The 25,383-nt window shown below is 22.1% G+C and overlaps 1 protein-coding gene across 1 annotated transcript; it reads left to right on the top strand.

Moving 5' to 3' along the window:
• The first annotated feature begins 1,911 nt into the window (after positions 1-1,911).
• On the top strand, positions 1,912-20,864 carry LOC129611350 (putative metabolite transport protein HI_1104). Its single transcript, XM_055524448.1, has 4 exons — positions 1,912-2,283; positions 17,800-18,034; positions 18,101-18,364; positions 18,440-20,864. Exons 2-4 carry the CDS (start codon positions 17,814-17,816, stop codon positions 19,683-19,685), a joined length of 1,731 nt encoding a protein of 576 aa, XP_055380423.1. The 5' UTR covers positions 1,912-2,283; positions 17,800-17,813; the 3' UTR covers positions 19,686-20,864.
• Positions 20,865-25,383: the final 4,519 nt, after the last annotated feature.

The raw sequence follows: 25,383 nt of genomic DNA, 5'->3' as shown, positions 1-25,383 counted from the left end.
CCAATATTCAATATTCAAGAGATTGATAGATAGTTTATTGACTAGAGTCTAGTATTTTTCAACAAATATTGGCAACTAGCTAGCAAAAAAATTAATATTATGAATGATGGAAACGGGTGGCTTGCATGACGATTAATATTTGGAAAAAAAATTGTTCTACGGGTTTATTCAAAACTATGTAAGTATTATGGGTATACATAAGGTGGGGTATATGTTTTGTATATACATACGTACTTAAAAATGTCTTCTACGTAAAAAAAACAAGAACACAATTATAATAATAACAGATATTTAAGAATAAAAAAAAAAATTTTAAATCTTGATTGATAAACTTGATTTTCCTCATAGACACACCACAAAATAATCATTTTATGCTCAATTCGTGTGTTGTATTATGTCTATGGAATTAAGGCAAAACTGATTAAGTTGATTTAACACAAAATTTTTGATTCCAATTTTGCTAAGTGCGCTTTTCTCACGTAAACTGGACAATTCTAATAAACATAAAAAAAGGCGTTTGTCGAAAACACTTTACTGAATTTTATTTTTAGGTAAACAAACACTAAATTCGAAAATCTGATTAAATTTTCAATTGTTAATAAAAACTGACAATAGGATGTTACTCAACCGAAAAAAAAAATTATGTCGCAAAGTGGAAATAGTAAATTTATCTAAAACTCTACAAATGCAACTTTTTAGTTAGAATAGTAAAAAATATGTCCAAAAATGTATTCACTTATGGGGTTGTTACCAAAGCGCACGCATATTAAGTAAATCCCCTTGCAATTATAAAATTCGAGGAAATTATGATATCTCCTGAGTAAGTCATGATAAAATAAGAAACTGTACCATACAGTACGGAGCAGCATATAAATGTTGAGCCTTCACAACTTATAAAGGATAGGGTTATATAGTTTTCTATAGAGGAAATTATGATATCCCCTGAGTAAGTCATGATAAAATAAGAAACTGTACCATGCAGTACGGAGCATATAGGATAAGCTAAATTTAAACTAAAGTGCTTTCCTACTCAAAATGTATAAATATTTTCAACATATGCAAGATAATTCCACTGATAATTACCTCTAACAACTATAATCCGTTTTTCAGGGAAAATCTTCTATGACGTGAATTATCATTAAAAGTTTTAATTCTTCTGGACGAATTTCAATTAAAGCAATAATAATTATCGCTTTAAGCAATTTTTCTTGATTACCACAGATCCAAACCCAAAAAATTATATTATTTTGAAATTACGGCATTTAGTGTGTGGGTAGACTTAAATACATAGGTACGACAAGTTGTAAAAAACCTAAAATATCTTATACTTACCTTAAAAAAAAATTTACAATTTTGCAAAAAAAATTTTCATTCTATTCTTAATAAGAAGTAAAAAAAAAAAGAATTATAGAAAAAAAATTCTATTATTACTATTGAAAGTTTCAACACTCATGCACAAACCTTCCAACCTATACAGAAATTCTATTACACAGAGGAAAAAAATTAAATGAATTTTCAGTTTCTTTAAAAAAAAATCACAGTATAAAAAAAATACACAAACAAAAAAACCAGAATTTTATTTTGTACCTAGGTTTCTGTAAGGCATAACAGCAGACAAAAACCCAACAAAAAAAGCAAACAAATACAAAAAAAAATCAAAGAAAACACAAAAAAAAAATTAATAAATAAGAATTATAAGCGCAAATAAAATCAAAAACGCGATTTACACATACCTAACGTATAACACACATACACACGCGCGCACATTAATGTTATATTTACGATGCCTTTTTGCTTTACTACTTTGGTTTGCTATGTAACTTTGGTTGTTTTGATGCTAAGTAAGAAAAAAAAAATATTAAAAGTTTCATTTAAAATCTTTCTAGGATCAGTTGATTTCGAGTACCGGATTTGATCGGACGTATAAAAAAAAAAAAATTTTTTAAAATAAAATATTGTTATTTAGTTTAAGTTTTATTATTTTTTTTTCAAAAATAATTTAAAAATTAAATAAAAGAATAATAATAAAGAAAATTAATATAAATAAAAATTTAAAGAATTATAATTAAATTTTATGAGTATTAAAAAAAAAGTTCGAATATTTCCGGAATTGTGATTGAGATTTTAAAATAATTAAAAAAAGATATTCAAAAAAATTAATAAAATTAAAAAATAAAAAATAAGGAATTTTTTTAAAGGATAACATTAAAAATCAATATTTTTTTGTTTGTATTTTACTCAAATTGGAATAAAAAATTAATTTTAATATAGAAAGAAAATAATGTAAGTAATAAAAAAGAATTTATTTATTTTTTATTGAAAATTTTATTAAATATAAACAATAAATTTTTGCACTAGTGTACCCTTAATTTGAAATCAAAAATTATTTATCCAATTTAATATACTAAGAAGAGTTTAATTGCGAAGAATATAAAATTTTGAATATATCCAGTATCCTTAAAATTTCATTAATGTGAATTAATGCACCGCAATTCAGCAATTATAACTAAAAAGCTGAATTATGTGCTATGCAATTTTTGAAATCAGTCAGTTTTAATATTCTAGCAATTTAAATTTATTTTTTAACTTGAAACTGCAATAACTGACGATTTTAAGTAACATATGTATACTCAAAAATTGGAGTAATAAAATTTTTATATACACAATTTAGCAATCATCAAATTATTATATTGCTGAATTGCAATTATAAAGTATTAGTACAGTAGTACGAGTTATAAAATGTTATTTAAATTTCAATATCAGTTAAAATTTTTATTAAAAAAATCTGATTAAATTAAATATGCAAGAACACTAATCATACTAATGAAATTTTAAAAATAAATCTTTTATGAAAATTTGCTATATTTTCTAATTATAAAAGTTCGAGTTATTTTCAATAATAATTTTAAGATTTTGATTTGAATAGATTAACAAAACCCCTAGTGCTGAAATTCTTAGAATAGATAGATTCTATACTGTGGGTTTGAATACCTAAATTTAAAATTAATCACAATTTGATTTATTCTTTTCTCAAAAATTTTGTTTTGCTTCACTTTAGACTTTAGGCTTACGTTAGATTTTTTTTTTAACAAATTGAATAACGTTATACACAACGAAATTAAATCGTGTTTAAATATACACACAAGTGTTTAGAGTTTAAATATATAAATTTCTTCATTATTTTCTCATTGCATTAATAATGAAAAATTTATAACTATTTAAAATGCGCCAAATTGAAAATATGATTATAAGATTTTTTAAGTCACGTTTTTGATGTTTAAATTTAACTTGGTATTCAGTTTATCATTTAGTTTCCATTAAGAGAATACAAGTCAGAAATATTGGATAACAAATTTGATTTGATTACATTATAGGATGTAAGAATTTTGAATTTTTTGCAATAATATTTTCATACTCCTTTACACATTATTTCTGAACAAATAAACACGTTTGGGGACCTGCTACCCTATTATTAAAGTTTTTATTCTGTACTGAGAATATTTGTAATCAGCGTATATACTGTTGTTAACACTCGAGACAGTCACCCAATGAGTTCGTTGTAAATAAGTAACAAGTGCATAAAAGAAATTTTCAATTTTAATTTTAATCATTTTTTTTCTATATTTTCGTATTTAAAAAATTTCTGGTTTCAAAATTAAAAAAATAAAGCACTAATACACAATTCAGCAAATTTAATGTATAAGCTGAATTGTATATTAATGCCGTGATACTAAAATTTTCAAGTTAAGGATTTTCTAATATATAAAAGATTTAAAATAACGAAAACTATTTCAAATTTTGAGACACAACTGTACACCTTTGCCCTTACTACTTATATAAAACTTAAATAATCAAGTGAAATATTTCATGAAAATCATTAGGACTGAGAGGGTTAATGTTTTATTAATATTTTTTTAAATATTTAAGTTACAAAAAAGATTTTTATTTATATATTCACATATAGCTATTCAGTAAACCATTAAATAATATACTTGAATATCTATCACGTCCAATCATCTTATAATCTTTAACATTTAAGAATTGAAAATAATAATTATTTTATTATTAATTATTTTTAATTGAAAGAAAACTCGTTTCTTAAACATGATAATTATCTCATCAATAAATTTTAAAATTTTTCTAGTTTCATTATATAAAATGTTATATAATCATATACATATGAAATATATGTACTCGTATACATATGCATACACATATTTGTAAGAATAATCATCAAAAATTATAATAATAAATGATTAAATTAATTATTAATAATTCTTTCAATACCACACATATTTAAGAACAATATTTATTATTAAAATTAATATTTAACAATATAGCAAGTAATTTTTTATAAAAAATATTTATACATACATAAATATGTATATATGTTTTTATTATGTAATTATTCATTTTCTAAATTTCCAATATTAAAATATACCAATCCTTTAATATACTTCAATTTTGCAGTTATACCACTGATTCGTCGAATCAATCCACTGCTACCACATTCAATTTCAAATTAGGGGCGATTGTTTTAAATATATTAAAATAAAATGTGTTTTAATTGGATTATTAGTCTGAGATTTTAAAATTGCACTAATACTGCTATTGATATAGAATTCAGCAATTACAAATAACAATTTCCAAGTAGGGGATGTATCGAAGTATAGGTGTATTTTTACTAATATTTATTAAAATTCTAATTCAAAATTAATTGTATTTTTTAAAACTCATTACCGAATTTATTTATTAATAAAAAAAATATTCTATCGTTTTTGATTTTATGAAATTTTCAATTTATTGTACTAAATTATTTTACCAATAGATAAAAAACTTGTTAATTTCGCTAATATGAAATAAATTTAAAACACAATAACATTATTTAAATATTTCACATATATATTTCGCGTTTGAAATGGAAGAATATATAAAACAATATGTTACACATACGACTATTACATAAATTTAAACATATTTTACTTCTTATTTGTTGCATGTTGTACAATATGCAAATATATAAAATTAAAGTCGCGGTCAAAAACTTTTTATTAATAAATATATGTAAAAAATTTCGCGACCATCACCTATTATACATAATATTGTATAATACAAATGTGTCTATATATAAGTGCATATATATATATGAGAATATTATAAATATATGCAATTGCAATTATCATTAATTTGTAACTTTGTTTTAAAGTTGATAGCATTTAGGTGCCATCCCGTATAGTAATGTAGTATGTAAAATGAACAAAATTATTTATATAGAAAGAATTGGCATGTTAATAATTAATTTTTATGTTATATTTTTTAAAAGCCAAGTATTTTGCGTGTGATTTTCAATTCTTTTCTTCATATTTCACATATATTCATTCATATATATATATATAGAAAAATTATATATACAATTAAAAAAAATAATAATAATTATTCTATTAATACAATAAGATATTATTAAAAATTTTGTAATTTTGTAATAAGACAAAAACAAAAGAATGTATAAAAAATTACAATGCATTGCAATAAAATATAGAAAGGTCTTCTAAATTATAAGAATATTTAAAATGACAATATTAAGTTGCATAATATTAAGAAGTCTATCATTAAACCTTTGATTTCCAATACCATATCTTACAGACAACCACACATTTTTTTATATCTTTCTAATTCATTTATTTTCTCACAATCAATTTTTTACAATGGTTTCTTTCAAATAATTATTTTGGTCTTTAAGAATCATTTAAATATATGAAAGTCATCATAAAGAACATTTCTTACGGGAGCAGTTAAGGGTTAATAGTATGCTAAATAATATTTAAATTTAAAATAAATTATTAAAATTAATTAATTAATTTTTGTGCAGTTGGTTATGATCTCTTAAAGAAATTTAAAATAAATAAGTGATTTGAGAATGCAAGAATTTAATGATTATGCTAAGTAAATAATATAAAATGAAATGTCATATGAAATGTCAAAATTTTAATGTCAGGTTGAAAAATTTTTGACAAAATGCGAAAACTGCATCATAAATTGTTCTTAAAAACTATTGTTATACTCACTAATTGAGTATAAACACAATATTCTCCACGAAATCAAAAGTATATAACAATTAATTTTGATGGTATTATGAATGGTGTTACATGTACATTACATATTTTGTATTACAAATAAATTTATATGTGGATAATGGATAATATGTGGAGTATATAAAAGAGTTTACAATAATAAAAAAAAAAATTATGCACAATGACAAAAAGTTTTTTTTTTTTAAAGGCAATAACTAACGCTCTTTTCATATATTTATTTATACCATTGTTTTACAAGTTAGACCTTTGATAAAGACTTTTAAAAGTTTTAATATTGTGTTATATGTTAACAATATTGTCATTGATTCTTATAAATGAAATATATTAGATATGGCACAATGATTATTTTAATTACACTTCTTGTCCTCATCTTTGTACAAAAATACATACATATTGTATATTATGTGTCTGTGTAAATATGTTTTTTTGCCAGAATAGACAATTACTTTAGTGAATATTTCAGTGTGCATATCACGTACTTTATTATAGTTTAATCTAGTTTAATGTTAATCATAATGTTAATGGGAATTTGAAAATAAAAAAATTTTTGTTTTTTTAAAGAAAGGAATTTAATTTTATAAAATTTCATAAGAAAATTAACTGAAAGTGTTATTTTTAAATCAAAATTTTGAAATATTTGATTATGACACCAACATTTCAAAACGACTAAGCTTTCGATAACATTTAGATTTAATGTTATTTATTTTATATTTTCAATTGTATGATTGCATTTTATTACGTATATTAGTCTTACTTTTCTTTAATTATAAAAATAAAATTATTTGCATATTTCCTTCTTAGTTCCGTCGTCGGGCGCCAGTATGTTTTAAACGCCTGTAAATAACATTTATTCCAAATATTTTATAAATGTTACAGTTTCTTTTCAAATTAAAATTACATTTTAAATGCATTTCAATTTTTAAAAATAATTTGCCAAAAAAATATTGCGGTATTTACATTTAAGGGTGCTTATTTAATATTTCATGCAGAAATTTCTAATGTTGTAAGAAAAATGAATGTTCAAGAATAAATTATAGAAATGAATACTACGATTTAGATTACGAAATCATTTTTCCAATTATTACTAGATACCATAAATTTATTTCTTTATATTCATAATTTAGTAATTAAGTATAATCAAGACAATAAAGTAATAATAATAATAAATTAAAAACTACTACATACTATCTAATCTAATACTAGAATTTAACTATAATTATTATTTTATAACGTGTTAATTAAATTTATTTTGCATATAGAAGGAAAACAATTCATATTTAATATATTAATTTTATTATAAATAATTTATTATTATAACAGTTCTCATATATACTACCGATATGCATTTATTACCAAATTGTTATACAGTAATAAATTATATAGTGAATAAAAATAAAATTTTTTTTATTATTATGAGAACTTTATTATACAGTATAATTTAAAATGTTGCACACTGTTATATATTGTTGACAGACTAACTATATGTTGTACACTCAATTTATACATTATTAATATTCAAAAGAAGCAAGCCAACAATTAAAATCTTGTTTGAATTTTAATTTCATTGAACTTTTTATTCCCGAAAATTAATAGTTTAGAAAATATAATGACAATACATGTTATACACGTATATAATAATGAGATGCCGCTATTTTTGTTATAATAGACATACCTAAGTGCAATATCATAAATCACGAAATATTTAAAAACATTTGTATAAATTTAGTAATAATAGAAAAGTAACAGAATATAAAGCTTTAATATTTTACTAAATCGAAAAACTAAACAAAAATTGTACAAAATAATAATATCATTAATATTATTTGTTATATATATTATTTGTATATATCTCGTATACATATGAAATTATTATTTTAAATAAATTCATACTTAATAAAAAAATATAGAAAATTCAAACACAACATACAGTGGACAGAGTATCGTTTTCATAAATAATTACTTTTATTTTGAAAAGAAATTCCAATAAAATTTTTAATCTTAAATTACAGACTGATGGCCAAATTTCAATATAAAGAAAGTACATTGTATGTTGTCAGAATATGACATTTACGACGTTTATATAACAATTCGTTTGACAGTTTCCTTTTTTGTTAGTTTTGTGAGAATTTCAAAATGGACCCTTTTGAGCTGTAAACATAATCATAATGCAAAAATACATTTCAAAATATGAAGGCACTGCTTATCAGAATTTACGACTTTAGGGTAGAGCAGGTTTAAGCTGTTTTTTCACCGTATAAAATTCCGAAACGGCCAAATTTTGAATTACTGATTTGCATCTTGATTATGTTTCACTCAGTGTAATTAATCAAAATTTTAAAGTTGCTAAATTTTGAAATGCAAAATTTTATAAATATTTTCAAAAGGAATTCTTTGTAAATATTTTTGTTTTGTGTTCACACTTATACAAAACCCAATCGATTTGAATACTCGATTTCAATGTTCGATTTAAATTACATTAATATTCGATAATTGACTCTGCATAAAACAAAACCTGTAAAAATAAATGAAAATATCAGATCTTTGGACATCTTTAATGATTAAATCTTTGTTGTTCAAACTCTTTGGCTTCTATAACTAAAATAATTCGCTCTTACTCGTTGATTTTACACATTTTCTCATTGAAATCAAGATATTTCATTCACGTTTCGTATACGGTAAGAGTTTTGAAATAAACATAAATTATTACTTACCAAATTTACTTTCATGTGTATAATAAAAAAAGTACTGTATATACATAGAACGGGTCTTATAATAAAATTCTATATAAAATAAATGACATAACAAATGGAAAGTTAATTAATTATTTATTTATTATTATTTATTAATCAAATGTCATGTATATACTTCTATTGTTTCTGTTTATAAATCATTTTAAATTACATTTCAATACACCATTCACACAATGTAACACCATTAACAATCCAATTATTTTTATTAATTGACATGAAAATCAACTGTTTATGCACGATATATTTGACTAGATACATATATGTATGTAAGCATATGTACATAATAATTACAATATAAAAGGGAAATACATTATTATTATATAAAATTGAATTTCTTATAAGATAAAAAAATTTACGTAATAATGAAAATAAGAGGAACTTAAAAAATTTAATATTTGAACAAATGAAAAAATTGTTGACACTTTAGAATCACGACAAAAAAATTTTATAATTTACTTTAATAATTATCATGAAATTATTCACCGAAATTAAATTTATATTTCGCATTGCAATTATAAATTGCATTCTATGCACATATATTATATATAATATAATGTTTGAAGTCATTCACATGCAATGCAATGTTACTATCTTGAAAGAGATAGTAACCTTTTTTTATAAAAACTTTTTGGAAATGTTCAGTCTTAGTCATAACATGTCTTACATACTTTAAATAACAGCAGCATTGATGAGATATAATATGCAGAAACCGAAAGTCAATGGTCAGTTTGAGATTCACCGCCTTTTCTTATTTGAAATAGATTCTCAAAAAGCTATAAATTATAAAAGAACTATTTTGATTATAAAATATAAGTGACTTGTTAGAATTGAAAATGTCAAATCAACTCAATTTGGTTTAACACTCTACTATGTGAAGAGATCGAGGCCCAAACAAAAATTTAATTAAAAATTAGCTTGAATGTGGATTCGGTCGCCTTGAGAAATCGTCTTAGATTAATAAATTCTTAGAAAATATGAAGGCTCTAGTCAATTAAATAAAATAGAATTTTCACAAAACGTAAAACTCTTTGCATACTAACAATTCTGGTTGAAATTAATTGAATACTTACTTGTTATACTAATCATTGATTTTAAAATTTTATAGAATAGACTGCAAATATCGGTATTTTACCCATCGATGAAATTAAAAACATTTATATAGATATATAACCAACTATTACCACCACATGCTTTATCAATTTTTCTTCTAATGAATTTATTAATTAATGTATTACAAAAACAATTATAATTCTGTTTTAATTAAACTCTTTAATTTATCCCGTATACCCTAATAAATTATGTTTAATAATTAATACGGGCATAAATTATTTGTTTTTTTAATTAAAATGTTCTGAATTAATCAATAATATTATTAAACTAATTAAAATATGATAATATATTCTAAAAATTTCAATGAAACTGATATTAATTACAACATATGTCTGTACATATGTAGGTATTTCCGTGAATATAAAACAACTTAAGATGTTTTTAATCTCAAATATCGGTAATTCCATTAACACTGTGTCACTCATTATACTTACTTACAAATTAGCTCTTACAAGCTGATTTTTAACATTCTTGAAGGAGTGTGAGAATAATATTTTAACTAGTACTTGTTTGCGCATAGAATTTCATTTCTCTGCATAAAAGTTTTGTAACGGACACAGAGATGGACACGCAGATCACCAACCATTGTGTATAAGTTTTTCAAAATTTTCAATATGGATTAAAAATGCGGTTTATTGCGACTATGAAACGGACTAAAAGGGGAATTGTAACTAAGTTGTCTTCATCATAGTTGATACACTCAAAAAAAATATTGAACAAATTTTTAGCTATATGCATTTTCATAAAGCAAAATATGTCCATTTGTATAAAATGTTAAAATTATATTTGTAATGAATACATTAAAAATAAATTAAAAATACTAGAATAATTTAATCAAAAAAAAAATTATAATTTAACAATTACAAATACACGTAACACTATTAATTAATTGTACCGTCTGTAATTTTCATTAATATTAATATAAAATTAATATAAAGGAAAAAAAAATTAACAAATGTATAATAAATTATTTATGATAATTTTAATTTTAATTTAAAAATTTTTTCCAAATAAACACTTGAGTCACAAAAAAATAAAAAGACTAACAATTAGCCGAAAGTATTCTTAATAATAAATTGAATTTTAATATTTTAAATAATTTTACAATATTAATTAAAATAGACTAGTCTATATAGACGCGTTTGTTTTCTCCGATTTACGTCATAAGCTATAGAAAGTTTCCTTTTTTTTTGGAGAAAAATTTCCGATTCTAGATTATTTAACTTTTTTTAATTAAAAAATTATATAATTTAAAGAAAACCAATAAATTTTGGAAATTTTAAATTCTAAACCAGAAATTAACAATAATTAAAGTAAAATATGTGCATAATTTTATTATGATTTTGAAATGCCGGAAGTTTTTTTTTACATTTATCACCAATCAATTCATTATTACACATTACGATCACCAATTAATTCCTTGCAGTATATTTTCCTGCAACCTTGCATTATCAATAAGAAAATTGCTTCAAAATATGCAGAAATTCAATTGAGATTTTTCAACGAAGAATTTAAAATGAGTATTCAGAATTAAAGAATGTTTATTTAACAAAAAAATTTTAAATATTGTGTCTATAGGTCATATATAGTTTTTAGAAACTGTGATACTCACTTCTACAAGAAATAATTTGTCTCGTATTTGGCATATGATTTTAACAGAGCACTAATGGTTGAGTAGAGCAATTTTATTAAAATTATGTACGTGTACATATAAAAATTTTATAAAATTAAAAATATTTTTAAGATAATTTATAAGTTTCTATTAAAATAAGTAATTAATAAGTAAATTCCAACATTTTATTATAGTATCATAGAAATGACTTTGAAATATTTAAAACCAGGTGTTCATATATACCAGAATTAATAATTATTAAATTAAGATTTACGAGGTATTTGAAATCCAATCTATTAATTATTATACAAAAAAAATTAATATTATTTATTAATATTTTATGTAAATTATTATACACATATGTGTACGTAAATTAAATAAAATTTCATAATTAATAAAAATAATAATTAAAAAAAATGTAGCTTGTAAAAATTAAATTATTTTTCAATTCAATTTTAAATAATAATCTTATTAACTAAATCTTAATTTTTTAAAATTTTTGAGGAATTGATATTCATAAAAGATAAGTGTGCTTATTAAAAAACTGGTCATTTCCTTATTATTTAAAAATAATAAAATCTCTCTATATATGTTCATATATATATACATATATAAGATTATTAAAAATAATTATAATGAGAATTAATTCATTATTACTTTTAAGTGTATTTATAACTAAAAATTATTAAACAAAAATTTTACTATCTCATCAATCAATTATGAAAACTAAAATACTTAAAATTAAAAGTTTAAAACAAAAAAAAAATAAATTGTATAGCTACCTTTATTTAATCCTATTCAATTAATAAAAAAAAATATATATAAAAATATTTACATAATTAATAAATTATTCGCTCCATATTTAAATACCACCATTAATTTCATGATTATATAATAATATTCATAGGTATGCTTATAATATTTTGAACAGGGTGATTTAAATTTGACATTACAACTATGTATTATGAAGGTTTATAGTTTTAACAACTAAGACACATTTATATAATGAGATTTGCGTTTTCAATTTTAATTTAGAAATTAATTCAGAATTACATGTTTTTAGTTTAAAGGAAAACAAAAAAAAAATTCGACCACCCTATATTGGCTGCAATAAATCGAATTGTCAGAAAATTGATTCCGAACATATAATTTTATTAATAAATTCTCGTGTCAGTTATAAATAACTGTTAAAATAATTTTAACATTCTCTTTTCTTTATTTTTAATCGAAGCAAATATAGGAACAATTAAAACACTTTGACAGCAAAAACAACAATGACAACTGTTCGATTGACAGTATGCATTTTATTTACGTCAACATTTTTGTTACCTTATTTACAAGAACATTTAATTACATACACTTGTACAATTCTCAACTCTACAAAATTCACTTGCTCTCTCAACTTTTATACATTTAGAATAAAATGTTTCTGGAATAAAAATTCAAAATCTTTTGAATTTTTTGTAATTTTTTTAGGTCCTAGGCATATATGTAATATTATAGTAGTTCAAAAGTTATGTCTCAGTTTAATGTCATATAAATGTCTGTCAGTCCAATATAGTGTCTATTGGTGTTTAATGTCCAAAATATATTGATTCAATCATTCTACACGTATAATTTAATTATAACTTAGATATAAGTATATAAAGGTATTCAATAATTTTTTTAACAATTAAAATTTTAATTTAAAAATAACTTAACAGGTAACATAATTAATTTATAGAAAAAAAAAAAAGAACAATAAAAGAAAAATAAAACTGAATTTTTATCATTCTGATTTATTACTTCCTTAATAAAAAAACACTATAAAATTTAAAAGAAATATTTTCAAAAGTTCAAAACCCCTCTATAAAATTCTATATAAGTTTATATACATACATACACACATAAACTTGTCACTTTATTAAATATAATTAAAAATAAGAATTGATTTTATCAATGTATGCAAGTATAACATTATGTATGAATATAACCATCCAACCATCTTTTTATGAGATAAATATAACCTGGTATACATAAAAACATACATATATAATTAGTCAAAAAACTTAAAAAAAAATCTAAATTTCAGAAGTGTCTAAAATCATTGCCAATGTCTAAATTTTTAAAAGAACTAATCAAAAAAATAATTAATAAAATAAAAAAAATTAAAAAATAATTAAATGTTTTTTGAACAAAAATAATATTAACCCATTAAACTTTTCCCAAGCAACAATTAATGATTAAAGTTAAATTATCACACAATTTCTATAGAAAACGAAATTCATTCAAATTGTAATTATCAAAAATTGTTCAAATCCATTAAAATATACAATAATAATTGTATTTTAAAACAATTCAGCTTACAAATTCATAAATATATACAATTCAGCAATTGAAATTTATAAGCTGAATTGTACAAAAAATTTTTTTTTCTAAATTGAATTAACATAATATTAATATACAATTCAGCAATTACAATTCATAAGCTGAATTATACAATTAGACAGTATATCGTAATTTTTAACCGAAAGATATAATATATGATATATATGAATGACAGTGTAAGATTTAAATATTTTATGCATTTGCAAAATTCATCTTACTTCAAAATTATTAGCAAATCACTCAAGCATTTTAATTATCTACAAATATATAATTAAGAAGTTTATATTGAATGGAGTTAAAATACAAAGTATTTTTGGATGAAAAAATTCACAATTCAATTTTTTAACACTAGCTATTGTATACCTATATAATAAAAGAATAAAAATAAAATTCCTGTTCTTCACCATGACTTACTATCTTCAACACATACAAATACATATATTTGCATAAATATATATTATAATAATTATATATGTACATATATATAAGAGTACATCATTTGTATAATGATCTCAACATAATTTATCTTAAAAATTTTATACAATATATATTCAACACTCATATATGCATATATATATATATACATAAACACAAAGATGTTAAAGTATTCGAATTGAATTAATTATTTTTTTTTCTCTTTTATTTTACAAGATCAAAAATTCTTTGGTTTAAGAAAATGATCACATGAATTCTATATGACGTCATTTTTATTTGATTGAGAGGAAAAAAGTAATAAATTTTTATATTATAGGTTTAAAACTATTTAACTGAAAGTTTATGATAAACAGATAATTAAACATTTTTAAACTATAAATTTTTTTTTGATATTTTAATTACATAGCTATATTTGAGAAGTATTTTAAACAACATTGTAATAAAAATTATGTACCAATATATATATATATACTTTATATTATAAACATAAAAACTCAATATATGTGTCTAACGTAATTAAAATTTGTTTTTCAACGCATTAACAAAATAATTCAATTCAGCTTATAAATCCTAATTGCAGAATTTCGTATTAATTCGTAATTTTTACTTATATTCAGCTTTTAAATTTCAGCAGTGAAAAAATGCCGTCTAAATGATTTATTTCAGCAATACAAACTGCTGGTTTTCTATTTGATTTACTAATGTAACTATCAATTGGCTAGATGAAACAACAATTAAATATTACTTGATCAAATTGATCGATTACTACATTTCGTTTCGTCAGCTGCAATATATGCAATATTTATTCATTACAATAAAATAGTTTATGTAGATACTTTTTACTTACACACATCAGTATTAATGCTTTAATAACAACAAATTTAAAAAATTTCCTTATAAAATATTTGGCTTAAGGCGAAAATAATACTTAAATTTTATTTTTTTTTCTTTTGCTTTTATAAAACTGATCGGATATTAAAAAATTTAGAAAAAAAAAATTTTTTTTTGCTTTTGCATTTCATATTGGATAAACACAAAATTTCAATGTTAAATACTTTTTATACAAATCATATCTACTTTTTTAGATTAAAATTCCTAATAAGTAATTCAATCAAAGTGAAATATTAATGACATTAGTCCACACCTTATTATATGTCAAAAACTTGAATTAAAAATTCTATTTGAATATTTTCAAGTACAATATTATAATATTATTTTAGTGTTTTTAGGATCATGACTTACTTCAAATTAACAATATTAAGATATCCTGTGACTTAAAAACCTGTAAAAACATCCTGACTACCCAATCTGCAAAAATATTGAAAATATAGAGTATTATTTTGATGAGATAATTTGATACACGTATTGCAAAATAACCCAGACTTTCAAATTGTAGTAACATTGTATTATAACACGATTGAGCTTTTGAATTATAACTGGAGCATAGCCATTTTATAACAACTGTGAAAACTCAAAATTAGGTCTACATTTTTGTGAATGCTTATTATATGCCCTGGCTTTTATATGAAGTATTTATTTTCTACTTTCATGTTTTGTTAATGATTGTATCTATGTACGTATTTTGCGAATAAGTATAAAAATAAAATTTTTCAAATTCTTTTCTTATCTCAAAATTAATAAAAAAATCTATAATAATATATATGTACATAATTTAAATAATATTTATTATTGAAAATTATAATTTTAAATTATCATTGATAACATTCAATTTTTACTATATCCATTATATATAAGTTATATATTCAGAAATCTTATAAATCCAAGTTCATTATTCTGTATAAATATAAAATCTTCTATACTCTCAAAGTAAATACATATTATTATTTATATTTAATAATAATGCCAAAGAAAATATTACAAGCACTGTCATTATAATGACAATGGATAACATAGACATTGCTATAAAATATTTGCATACTAAAGGTCTAAATATTAAGGTCAGAACAAAAGAATGTAAAAAAAAGAAAACAGAGGCGCATTCACATATTGCATTTGAAATTAATTCTTTACAATTAAAAATACCCAGACATTTCAAAATTCCACTAAAACAGTATTAACACCAAATTCAGCTTAAAGATAATAATTGCTGAATTATGTAAAGCAATACTGTATTTTGAACTCATGCAATTAGTAAATAATGAGTGTCTGAAAATTAAATATAAATTAAATCGATGTTGACCCTGCATTTCTCTTGTTTTCTCAGAAACTATTAATATGAAGAATTTAAAAATTAAAATAATTAAATTAATTTTTTCATTCAGAAAAATATTAAAATTCAGAAGTTTTTTATTTTAATACTAGCTTTACATATTATATATTTTAATCACAAAAAAAAATATTCTATTTTAAACTATTTGATGTCAAAATGAATTATCTTCAAATATACGAGTATTGTAATTATTAGAATTCATAATTAAATAGCAAAAAAAAAAGTAGTTTCCTTCATTAAAATGACTTGCCATTTTTATTTACCATTTCAAATCTAATATCGCGAAGGCGTACTATTATAAAAATAAATAAAAAAAAATTACACAAATAATTAAAATTTAAAATTATAAAAAAATTTTAATACTTATTGAATACCTAATATTAAAAAAAAACAGGTTTTCAATTTAAAAAACAAAAATTCACCATCTGGTCAATAAAATATTCGCATAAATATAAATCTATTGTAATATTTATTAGGCATGCATTATTATATATGAAACAAATGGAAACAAATAATTGAACATCTACATACATACATACATACACTTGCAATAGTTTATATTAACCACTTAGAATAAATATTAATAAAATATGTAAAAATTAATTGCAAAAATTTCTAATTTATTATCTAGTAAGTTGTTTAAAAAAAAAAAAATAAAAAAAAATTATGAATAATAAACGAGGTTGAAAACTTTTTAGCAATATACAGACAAAACATACAATAATATAATTAACAAGTGACAAATTATATAACACAGAATATAATTTACACCTTAATCTACTAATTTTACATAAATAATCTGTATTAATTTATATTCCTATGCAATTAATTGAAAAAAAAAATTAAAATTACATTCCTTATTCTAATTTGTGATTGATTCCATATTACCTAAAGCTATTATGACATAAAATTATATCAACAATGGCAACAGTGACAGCAATATTAACGAGTATAATACAAATCACTTTGACATTAAGGTGTCAATGTCAAAAATTTTCTGTTACATTCAATATTTACACATTAGGAACACATAAAACAAAATAACATTTAAAATATTTTCTGTTCAATAATTAAAAAATTTACTTTAGAATTAATACCTTAAATGTTTCTTCAAAAAAATAATTATTTTGTTTTATTTAATCTTAATTCACAATAATAAATATTTATTAATAAAATTCTTTCTATATATTTTTTATTTTATAGATAACGTTATAAATATGATAAATATGAATCTAGGTCGATATTATGACTATTATGTATTAGGTATTTTAACAATCGGTTATATATTAGGAGAATTAGGGCATTATCTAATTGGTGTTACATCAAAACAAACAGCAATTGAATTAGATTATGGTGATCATGCTTGTCAACAAAATCATACAGAATATGCAACACATATGCTGCCAACAGCATGTTCTAAAGCAATGAATGAATCAAGGTATATAAATATAAATGTTTTGTACCCAATAATATTTTATTAAAAAATTTTTTTTTTTAAATTTAGTTGTTACGAATTAATAATTGACGATGCACCATATTGTGAATGGAATTATAATGGACTTGGAATTGCTTATCAATTATTAGCTGGACCAGCTTTTATATTCGTTTTTACAATAGCTGGTGTATTTTTAGGATTTGCAGCTGATAAATATCACAGAGTTAGACTTTTAACTATATGTGTTTTAGTATTTTCGGTTGCTATTATTTTACAAGGTTCCGTTCAAACTTATTGGCAATTAGTTATTTTAAGAATGATAATGGCAGCTGGGTAAGTTATTATTTTGCAAAAAAAAAAATAAAAATCCCAATTCAATTCTTATTTTATTATTTTATAATATTATAGTGAATCTGGATGCAATCCATTGGCAACTGGAATAATGTCAGATATTTTCCCAGAAAATAAACGTGCTTTAGTAATGGCAATATTTAATTGGGGTATTTATGGTGGATATGGTATCGCTTTCCCAGTTGGTCGTTATATTACAAAATTAAATATTGGTGATTTGGGTTGGCGTGTATGTTATTATGGTACTGGTGTATTAGCTGTTATATTTGGTATATTAACTGGTACAACAATAAAAGAACCTGAACGTAAATCAATTGGTGAAAATGAAAATAATAAAGATAGTGAAACAAATGTATCATTAGTTAAAGTATTATTACAACCAAGAATGGTTTTATTAATGATAGCCGCATCAATACGTCATTCTGGTGGAATGACATTTGCATATAATGCCGATTTATATTATAATCAATATTTTCCGGATGCTGATTTAGGATGGTGGTTATTTGCAGTTACAATTGGTATTGGTGGTATTGGTGTTGTTGTTGGTGGTATTGTTTCAGATAAAATTGTATCAAAAATGGGTATTAGATCAAGAGCAGCATGTTTAGCATTAAGTCAATTGATAGCAACTGTACCAGCATTTGGTTCTGTTTATTTTGGACCATTATGGGCAATGATAACATTAGCATTAAGTTATTTCTTTGCTGAAATGTGGTTTGGTATTGTATTTGCTATTGTTGTTGAAATTGTTCCATTGAAATTCCGTTCAACTACAATTGGTGTATTTTTATTTGTAATGAATAATATTGGTGGTAATTTACCAATATTAGTTGATCCAGTTGCAAAATTAATTGGTTACAGAGGTGCTATTATGATATTTTATGCTGGTATGTATGGTATCAGTTCAATATTATTCTTTTTGGTAATGTTCCTATTAGATGGTAAAACAACAACTTCAAATGATAAACAAGTTGATAATCAACAGCAACAACAAAAAGATAGAAATATTTTAAGTAATAATGGTGGTATACCATTGAATGGTTTAACTGGACATGATAATAAAGTATTTATGAATGATGAACATTTAAATCAACATAATAATCCTGATCATCACAATAATTATAATATGCAACACTTTTTAAATCAACAACCACCACCATATTATAACATTAATAATTCATCACCAAATGGTCATAACAGTAGTAAACCATATTCACATGTTAATTCAATAACAATTGATATTCACGGACAAGAAAAACCTGGACCATTAGATAGACCACCATTTGAAAGTAGTAAACTGTGATGAATTTTTAAAAGTTTTATTATTATTTTGTGAATAATTTTATTATTTTTTTTTTTTTTGTTATAAATATCTTCATATAGATATGTTTTGTATAGTATTAGAAAAACAATAATATTTTTATGTTCAGTGCCTCTTAATTATATTATTATTTTGTCCGTTATCAAAATATCATAATAATTATATTGCATATAAATCGTAATACATAAATACATACATATTATTATTCATATGTATGAATTGTGAATATTTAAGAATATAATAATATACAAAAATTGTTAAAAATTCATCTCTTTCCCACCATATTGTATTAATTTTATAATGTCCTGGTTCACATTCTCTTCAGTTGAATGAATTTCTTGAAATTTTAAGAAACTATGAGTAACAAAAATGTTGTTAAAAAATTATTTTAAAAAGTTGTTTTGACTATTTATAATAACAAAATGATTGATAAATAAAACCAGTGATACAAAAATGTTACATTACAACTTCACACTACAAACAAAAATTTTAAACGATGGTAACTCTAAAATTAATTAAAATATTTTAAAAATTGTAATAATTACTTATTGAAATATATTGAAATATCAAACAATACAAATTGTTATAAAAAAAAACATTTATAAATTTCATATTTTTTAAAAAATGAAATATAAAGAATGAACAATGAAAAGTTGACAATCGCGGAATAAGCAAAAAAAGACACGTAGTTATGTTTTAAGCGTTAACAAAAAAAAAAAAATTCATAAATATTTGAAAAGTCATGAAAATTTTACCAAAATAATTTTTATACATAATTATTATTATATCGTTGAGGAAGACATAACATTTTCAATCTTGATATCATAAACATTAATTTTATTTACACGGCAACTCTTATTTCAATATTTGGCATAAGTTTCATTTCCCGATGCATTTTATGCACAAAATTATTTGGTTCAGCAAAGGTAAGGGAAATGTATGTATGTTACAATTGATATAAGAGTCATTTGTGTCGAATAAACAGAGTTAATGGTATTATAAACACAAACCAATATATGAATTTAGTTCATGTCCATGATACATCCTCCATTATTTAAAATGTCTATTATTTCTTCTATTACTTGCTTATTCCTATTTGATATTTTCCATTAAATTTCTGGAAAAAACATTTTTTCTAAAAATTTAAAATAATTTAAATTAACTTTAATTTTTTAAATTTACATTGGGCGTTTACTTAAATGCAAACTAATACGATATCTAATTTATACAATAATTAAAATTTTTTTGCTGAATAAGTGAATATGACCGTTAGACTACAATTATAGAAGACGCCCATTGAAATGACATCTATATACTCAATATTGAATTAGAAAAATTTTAAATTATTTTTTTGTTTCAAATTATAATTAATAATTAGGCTACTTCATGTTAAAAATCGATTTAAAATTCAAAATTAGAAAGTTTAAATTTAATTATTATTTAAATCAAGATTATATTTAATAATAAGAAATTATTGGAATTTTGAAATTTTAAGTAATTAACTTATATTTAAGTGTATATAAATAATTTTCAATAATTTTTGAAAAAAACAAAATCCAAAACAAATAGAATTTTTTTTTTTTTTTAGTATTTATTAATGTTTCAAATTTATATTTATAAGTGGAAATAAAAGAAAAACAAAGAAAAAATTAATTAAGAAAAACAATGCAGTTATTATTTATTTAAAATATATATTATACATATTTTATATAATATTTGTAAACGAATATACTGATATAAAAATATAATTGACTAATATTTCATATATTTTGACATTTGAAATGAATAATAAGTATAATTTCTATTGTTATATTCAAGTAAATTTTAGTACATTACTTTGTATTCTTTAGTATCTATTCTATTTTCGTTTTTGCTCTTTATCTTCATTCATCTACTCATAATTTTATTAACAAAACAAAACTATTCAGATAAAAATTAACAATTATTATTATTCTCTCTTTGCTTTACTCATACTCTCTCTACTAGATTTTTCTTAACTATATTTTTTTCCTCTTCATTTCAATTTTGATTGCCTACCTATGTATTTATATCAATAGAATATAGATAGTGTTATATACATTGTGAACACACACTTTTAAATTAATTTATGCGTATACAAATTTATATGCACAATATACGTACAAATTTATTTAGAAAATTATATTTCGAAAAATATCGCTGATGATTCGCGAAAAATGCTTGAACATTAACAAAAAATATCAATAGTTGGATTTCAAGCGAAGCGCACACTCTTCAATTTTAATTGTTGATTCTCATTTTTGAAATGTAGCTCTTATACATATTGTATTATTCTTGCCATTTAAGTTTATATAATGGAAATCAGTAGAAAAGTGTGTTACAATTAAATACGAAGAAAATTTGAGAGTAGATGAGCACTGAGAACAATATTATTCAAATAAAATTGATTGATTCGAACTTAATGTCATACAAGAATTTGGTTAAATGTAAAAGCACGAACGTCTACCAAATTGAAAAAATAAGCTTTAGAATGAAATCTAGAAAAGTGGATAATTTCTTAGGATCCCATGAAATATATGACAGTATTATTCATGATGTTTACTTAGCACTAAAATAACGTAAATTCGCGACACATATTATTAAACTATACCATAATTCACAAAAATATTTACCAAGTCAATAACGCAGCTCATTATGGAACCGAGCAAATATGTATTATCAAGTTAATTTTTTGAAAGGTCAAGTCATATGACATATGCATTAAAGACTAGTAAATCAAATAGCAGTAAGCAGCATAACTAAATTTGTCCTTTTCCAGATTCATGATGTCCAGTAAATCGAATTTGTAAAAACTGCCAAATTGATTACGCGCAGCTTTTTATTAACTGAAACTGAATTCCTTGTGAAGCCAGAAAAAATGTTGTTCCAACCGCAAAACTAGAGCTGCAAAAAACTGGAAAAAACGGTGTAAATGCTCGTTTTACCAAAAAACTTTCAACATTTTAGCAGTCATGATTCTCTTGAGAAGAATTTTTGAACAGCTTTAACTAGTTTTACTCCCAGTCCAAGCGTTCGTCATCCGTCAACCGAAACCAAAATTGTCGTTAAAATTTGTAAAATCCGGCACCATAAATTTCCGATATGCAAGCTTTTTCAAATTTCTATAAATACAGAAAGCTAACGGGAAATGCCATTCCAACAAAAAATATAATTATTTTTCTTACACTCGATTATTATGTTAACGTCTTTTTAAATTTTTTTGTTTTATTTCAAAGGTTGCATATATTTCGGATGAGTAATGTATTTCAAAGATTGCATACATTACTGATCCCAGATGTATTCAATCTTTGAAATATTTTGGTATACAATGAAAGTTACATAAATAATGTAAGTGATTCTTTAAAAAAAGCGTAATTTTTAGTTCTACTGCAGTCTAGTTGAAGTATATACGACTTAAGTTCTCAAGAACTGCAAATATAAACTCAATCAGAACTAGCACCTATGTTTATACATTACATTTCAAATATGTGTTTCGTTCACGTACCATTTACTCACGAGAGAAATATAACTATAATTTTACTGTCTTAATTTTGTTACGAGATATGCAAAATTCATATGTTAATCTTATTTATCTTAAATTATTGAAAAAAAAAAATAGAATTAAAAGTTTTCATTATTAGTCGCTATATTGAAAAAAATTAAAAAAGCAATTCGACGGATATAAAATTTGGTTTTCTTATCGTTCCATTTCTGGTGCTGTTTTGTAGTTTTACTCGCCAGAATTACAGCAATGATTCTGAAAATTTTCTGAAATTTCAATTTATTCAAAATTTTTATAAAACAAAGAAATAAATGCTAATTGTTAATAATCGTATGTGTGAAATAGTGTTACATAATATCAAATCAAATACATTTCAGTAATTACTGGCTTAATTCTTATACTAAATAAACACATATGATATCTACTTAGGTATAATGTATAAACTGCTAGAATTTAGCATTCAAAAAATCAATTTGGCAATACACTCAGGGGAAACTGGTAACTTTTATAAAAAACATAAAATGTTTTACTCCAAATTCTTTAAAATTTTTATGATTTCGTGCAATTTTTTATTGTTGTAAATGAAATTTGAAGTAATTACAAAAAAAAATTTACACTGAATTTGGTAGACACTTATATAATTTGATTTCTTTTGGCAAAATTTAAATTAACCATACTAAATAAAATTATTTTGTATCCATAACTACTGCCTAAGTACATAATATACATACATTTATGTAGATCTACATTTTCTATAAACAAGTATAAGGACTCTAAAAATCACATGTATATGTATGTACATGCCTCATAGTATAGAATCACAGAAAAAGATATACATATGTATATTGATTTTTACACTGTTTTCTTCAAGTTTTAATATTTTTAGAACTATAAAGATTAATTTTTTAACAAAATACAAAATAATAAATACGATAACAAAATATATCAGCCGACACATTTAAGACTTTAAGCAGAACTTGAAATAATTAGTCACCATATACTATATATTCATAATAGTTGAAATTTGACATTGACATAATTAAGAGAGAAAATTGAGTAATTAATAATATTCAGATATTAAACATCTTTAAAACGCGAAAGAATGTAAATATGTATATGAATGCACACAAGTATGTATGCACATAAAAGAGAAATGGAATCAAAATATCGATTTTATCACTAAAATTTTACATGCGACATCATACACAATAAATTAGGAACTTAGTATCTATCATTAGTAAATAATATATGTAAATAATAAATTAAGTAATACAAATATTAGTACTTATGAACTTATGTAGTATTTTAATGATGACATACACATTTTTCCATTCAAATTTTGTCATATTATGGAATTATTAAAAAAAATATATATACATATGTCGACGTTTCTTGGAAACAAGACTCAAGAGCCTTTTTAATTCTAACAGAATTTGAGAATTTTTTCAAAACATATAAAAATGTTTTATATTATAGAAATCTTGAAGTTGCTATGTAGAACGATAAATTAGTAACTATAATATATTATTTCAAATGAATTATTTAATAAATAATTACATATATAAATATACATAATATTATATGTGGGCATGTACAAATATTTTATTATATAGCCTAGTACGGCTAAATATTTTGATCTCTTTTAAAATTAAATAAAATTAGTATTATTATTTTTATATTAAAATATAATAATTTTAATTACTTTAATAAACTTGAAACAAAATATATTTTTATCAATTATTTGTATAAATTGAACAAAAATATTATACTACAATAATGGCTATCTCCAATAATTTTCCCTTATCATTTCTCTCTTATTATTTAAATTCTGTTCTATAACCAATTTTACTTCCTATTCTCTTCAAATTTCTTAGTATACTAAAATTATTAATAAGAAAAAATTACCTTTTATATATTTTTTTCTTTATTTTTTTCAGAGAACAATAAATATAACATTTGCTTATAAAATAAGCACAAGTCCGTCATTCATATATGTATGTATACTATACTATTTATTAAGTAAACATATTTATAAACATTTTATAATTGTATAAAATCATAAAATAAAAGTGGTAATAAACAATAAATTCTCTCAAATTGCAAAACAAAAATAAGAAAAAGAAAAAATAATTATATAGTATAGTAGATGCCATCTATTGA

Source organism: Condylostylus longicornis, unplaced genomic scaffold (genome assembly GCF_029603195.1).
Source record: "Condylostylus longicornis isolate FDR11 unplaced genomic scaffold, ASM2960319v2 ptg000049l, whole genome shotgun sequence".
In the NCBI taxonomy this organism is placed as follows: domain Eukaryota; kingdom Metazoa; phylum Arthropoda; class Insecta; order Diptera; family Dolichopodidae; genus Condylostylus; species Condylostylus longicornis.
Note: the sequence above shows the minus strand (reverse complement) of the source record. Positions and strands in the feature narration are given on the sequence as shown.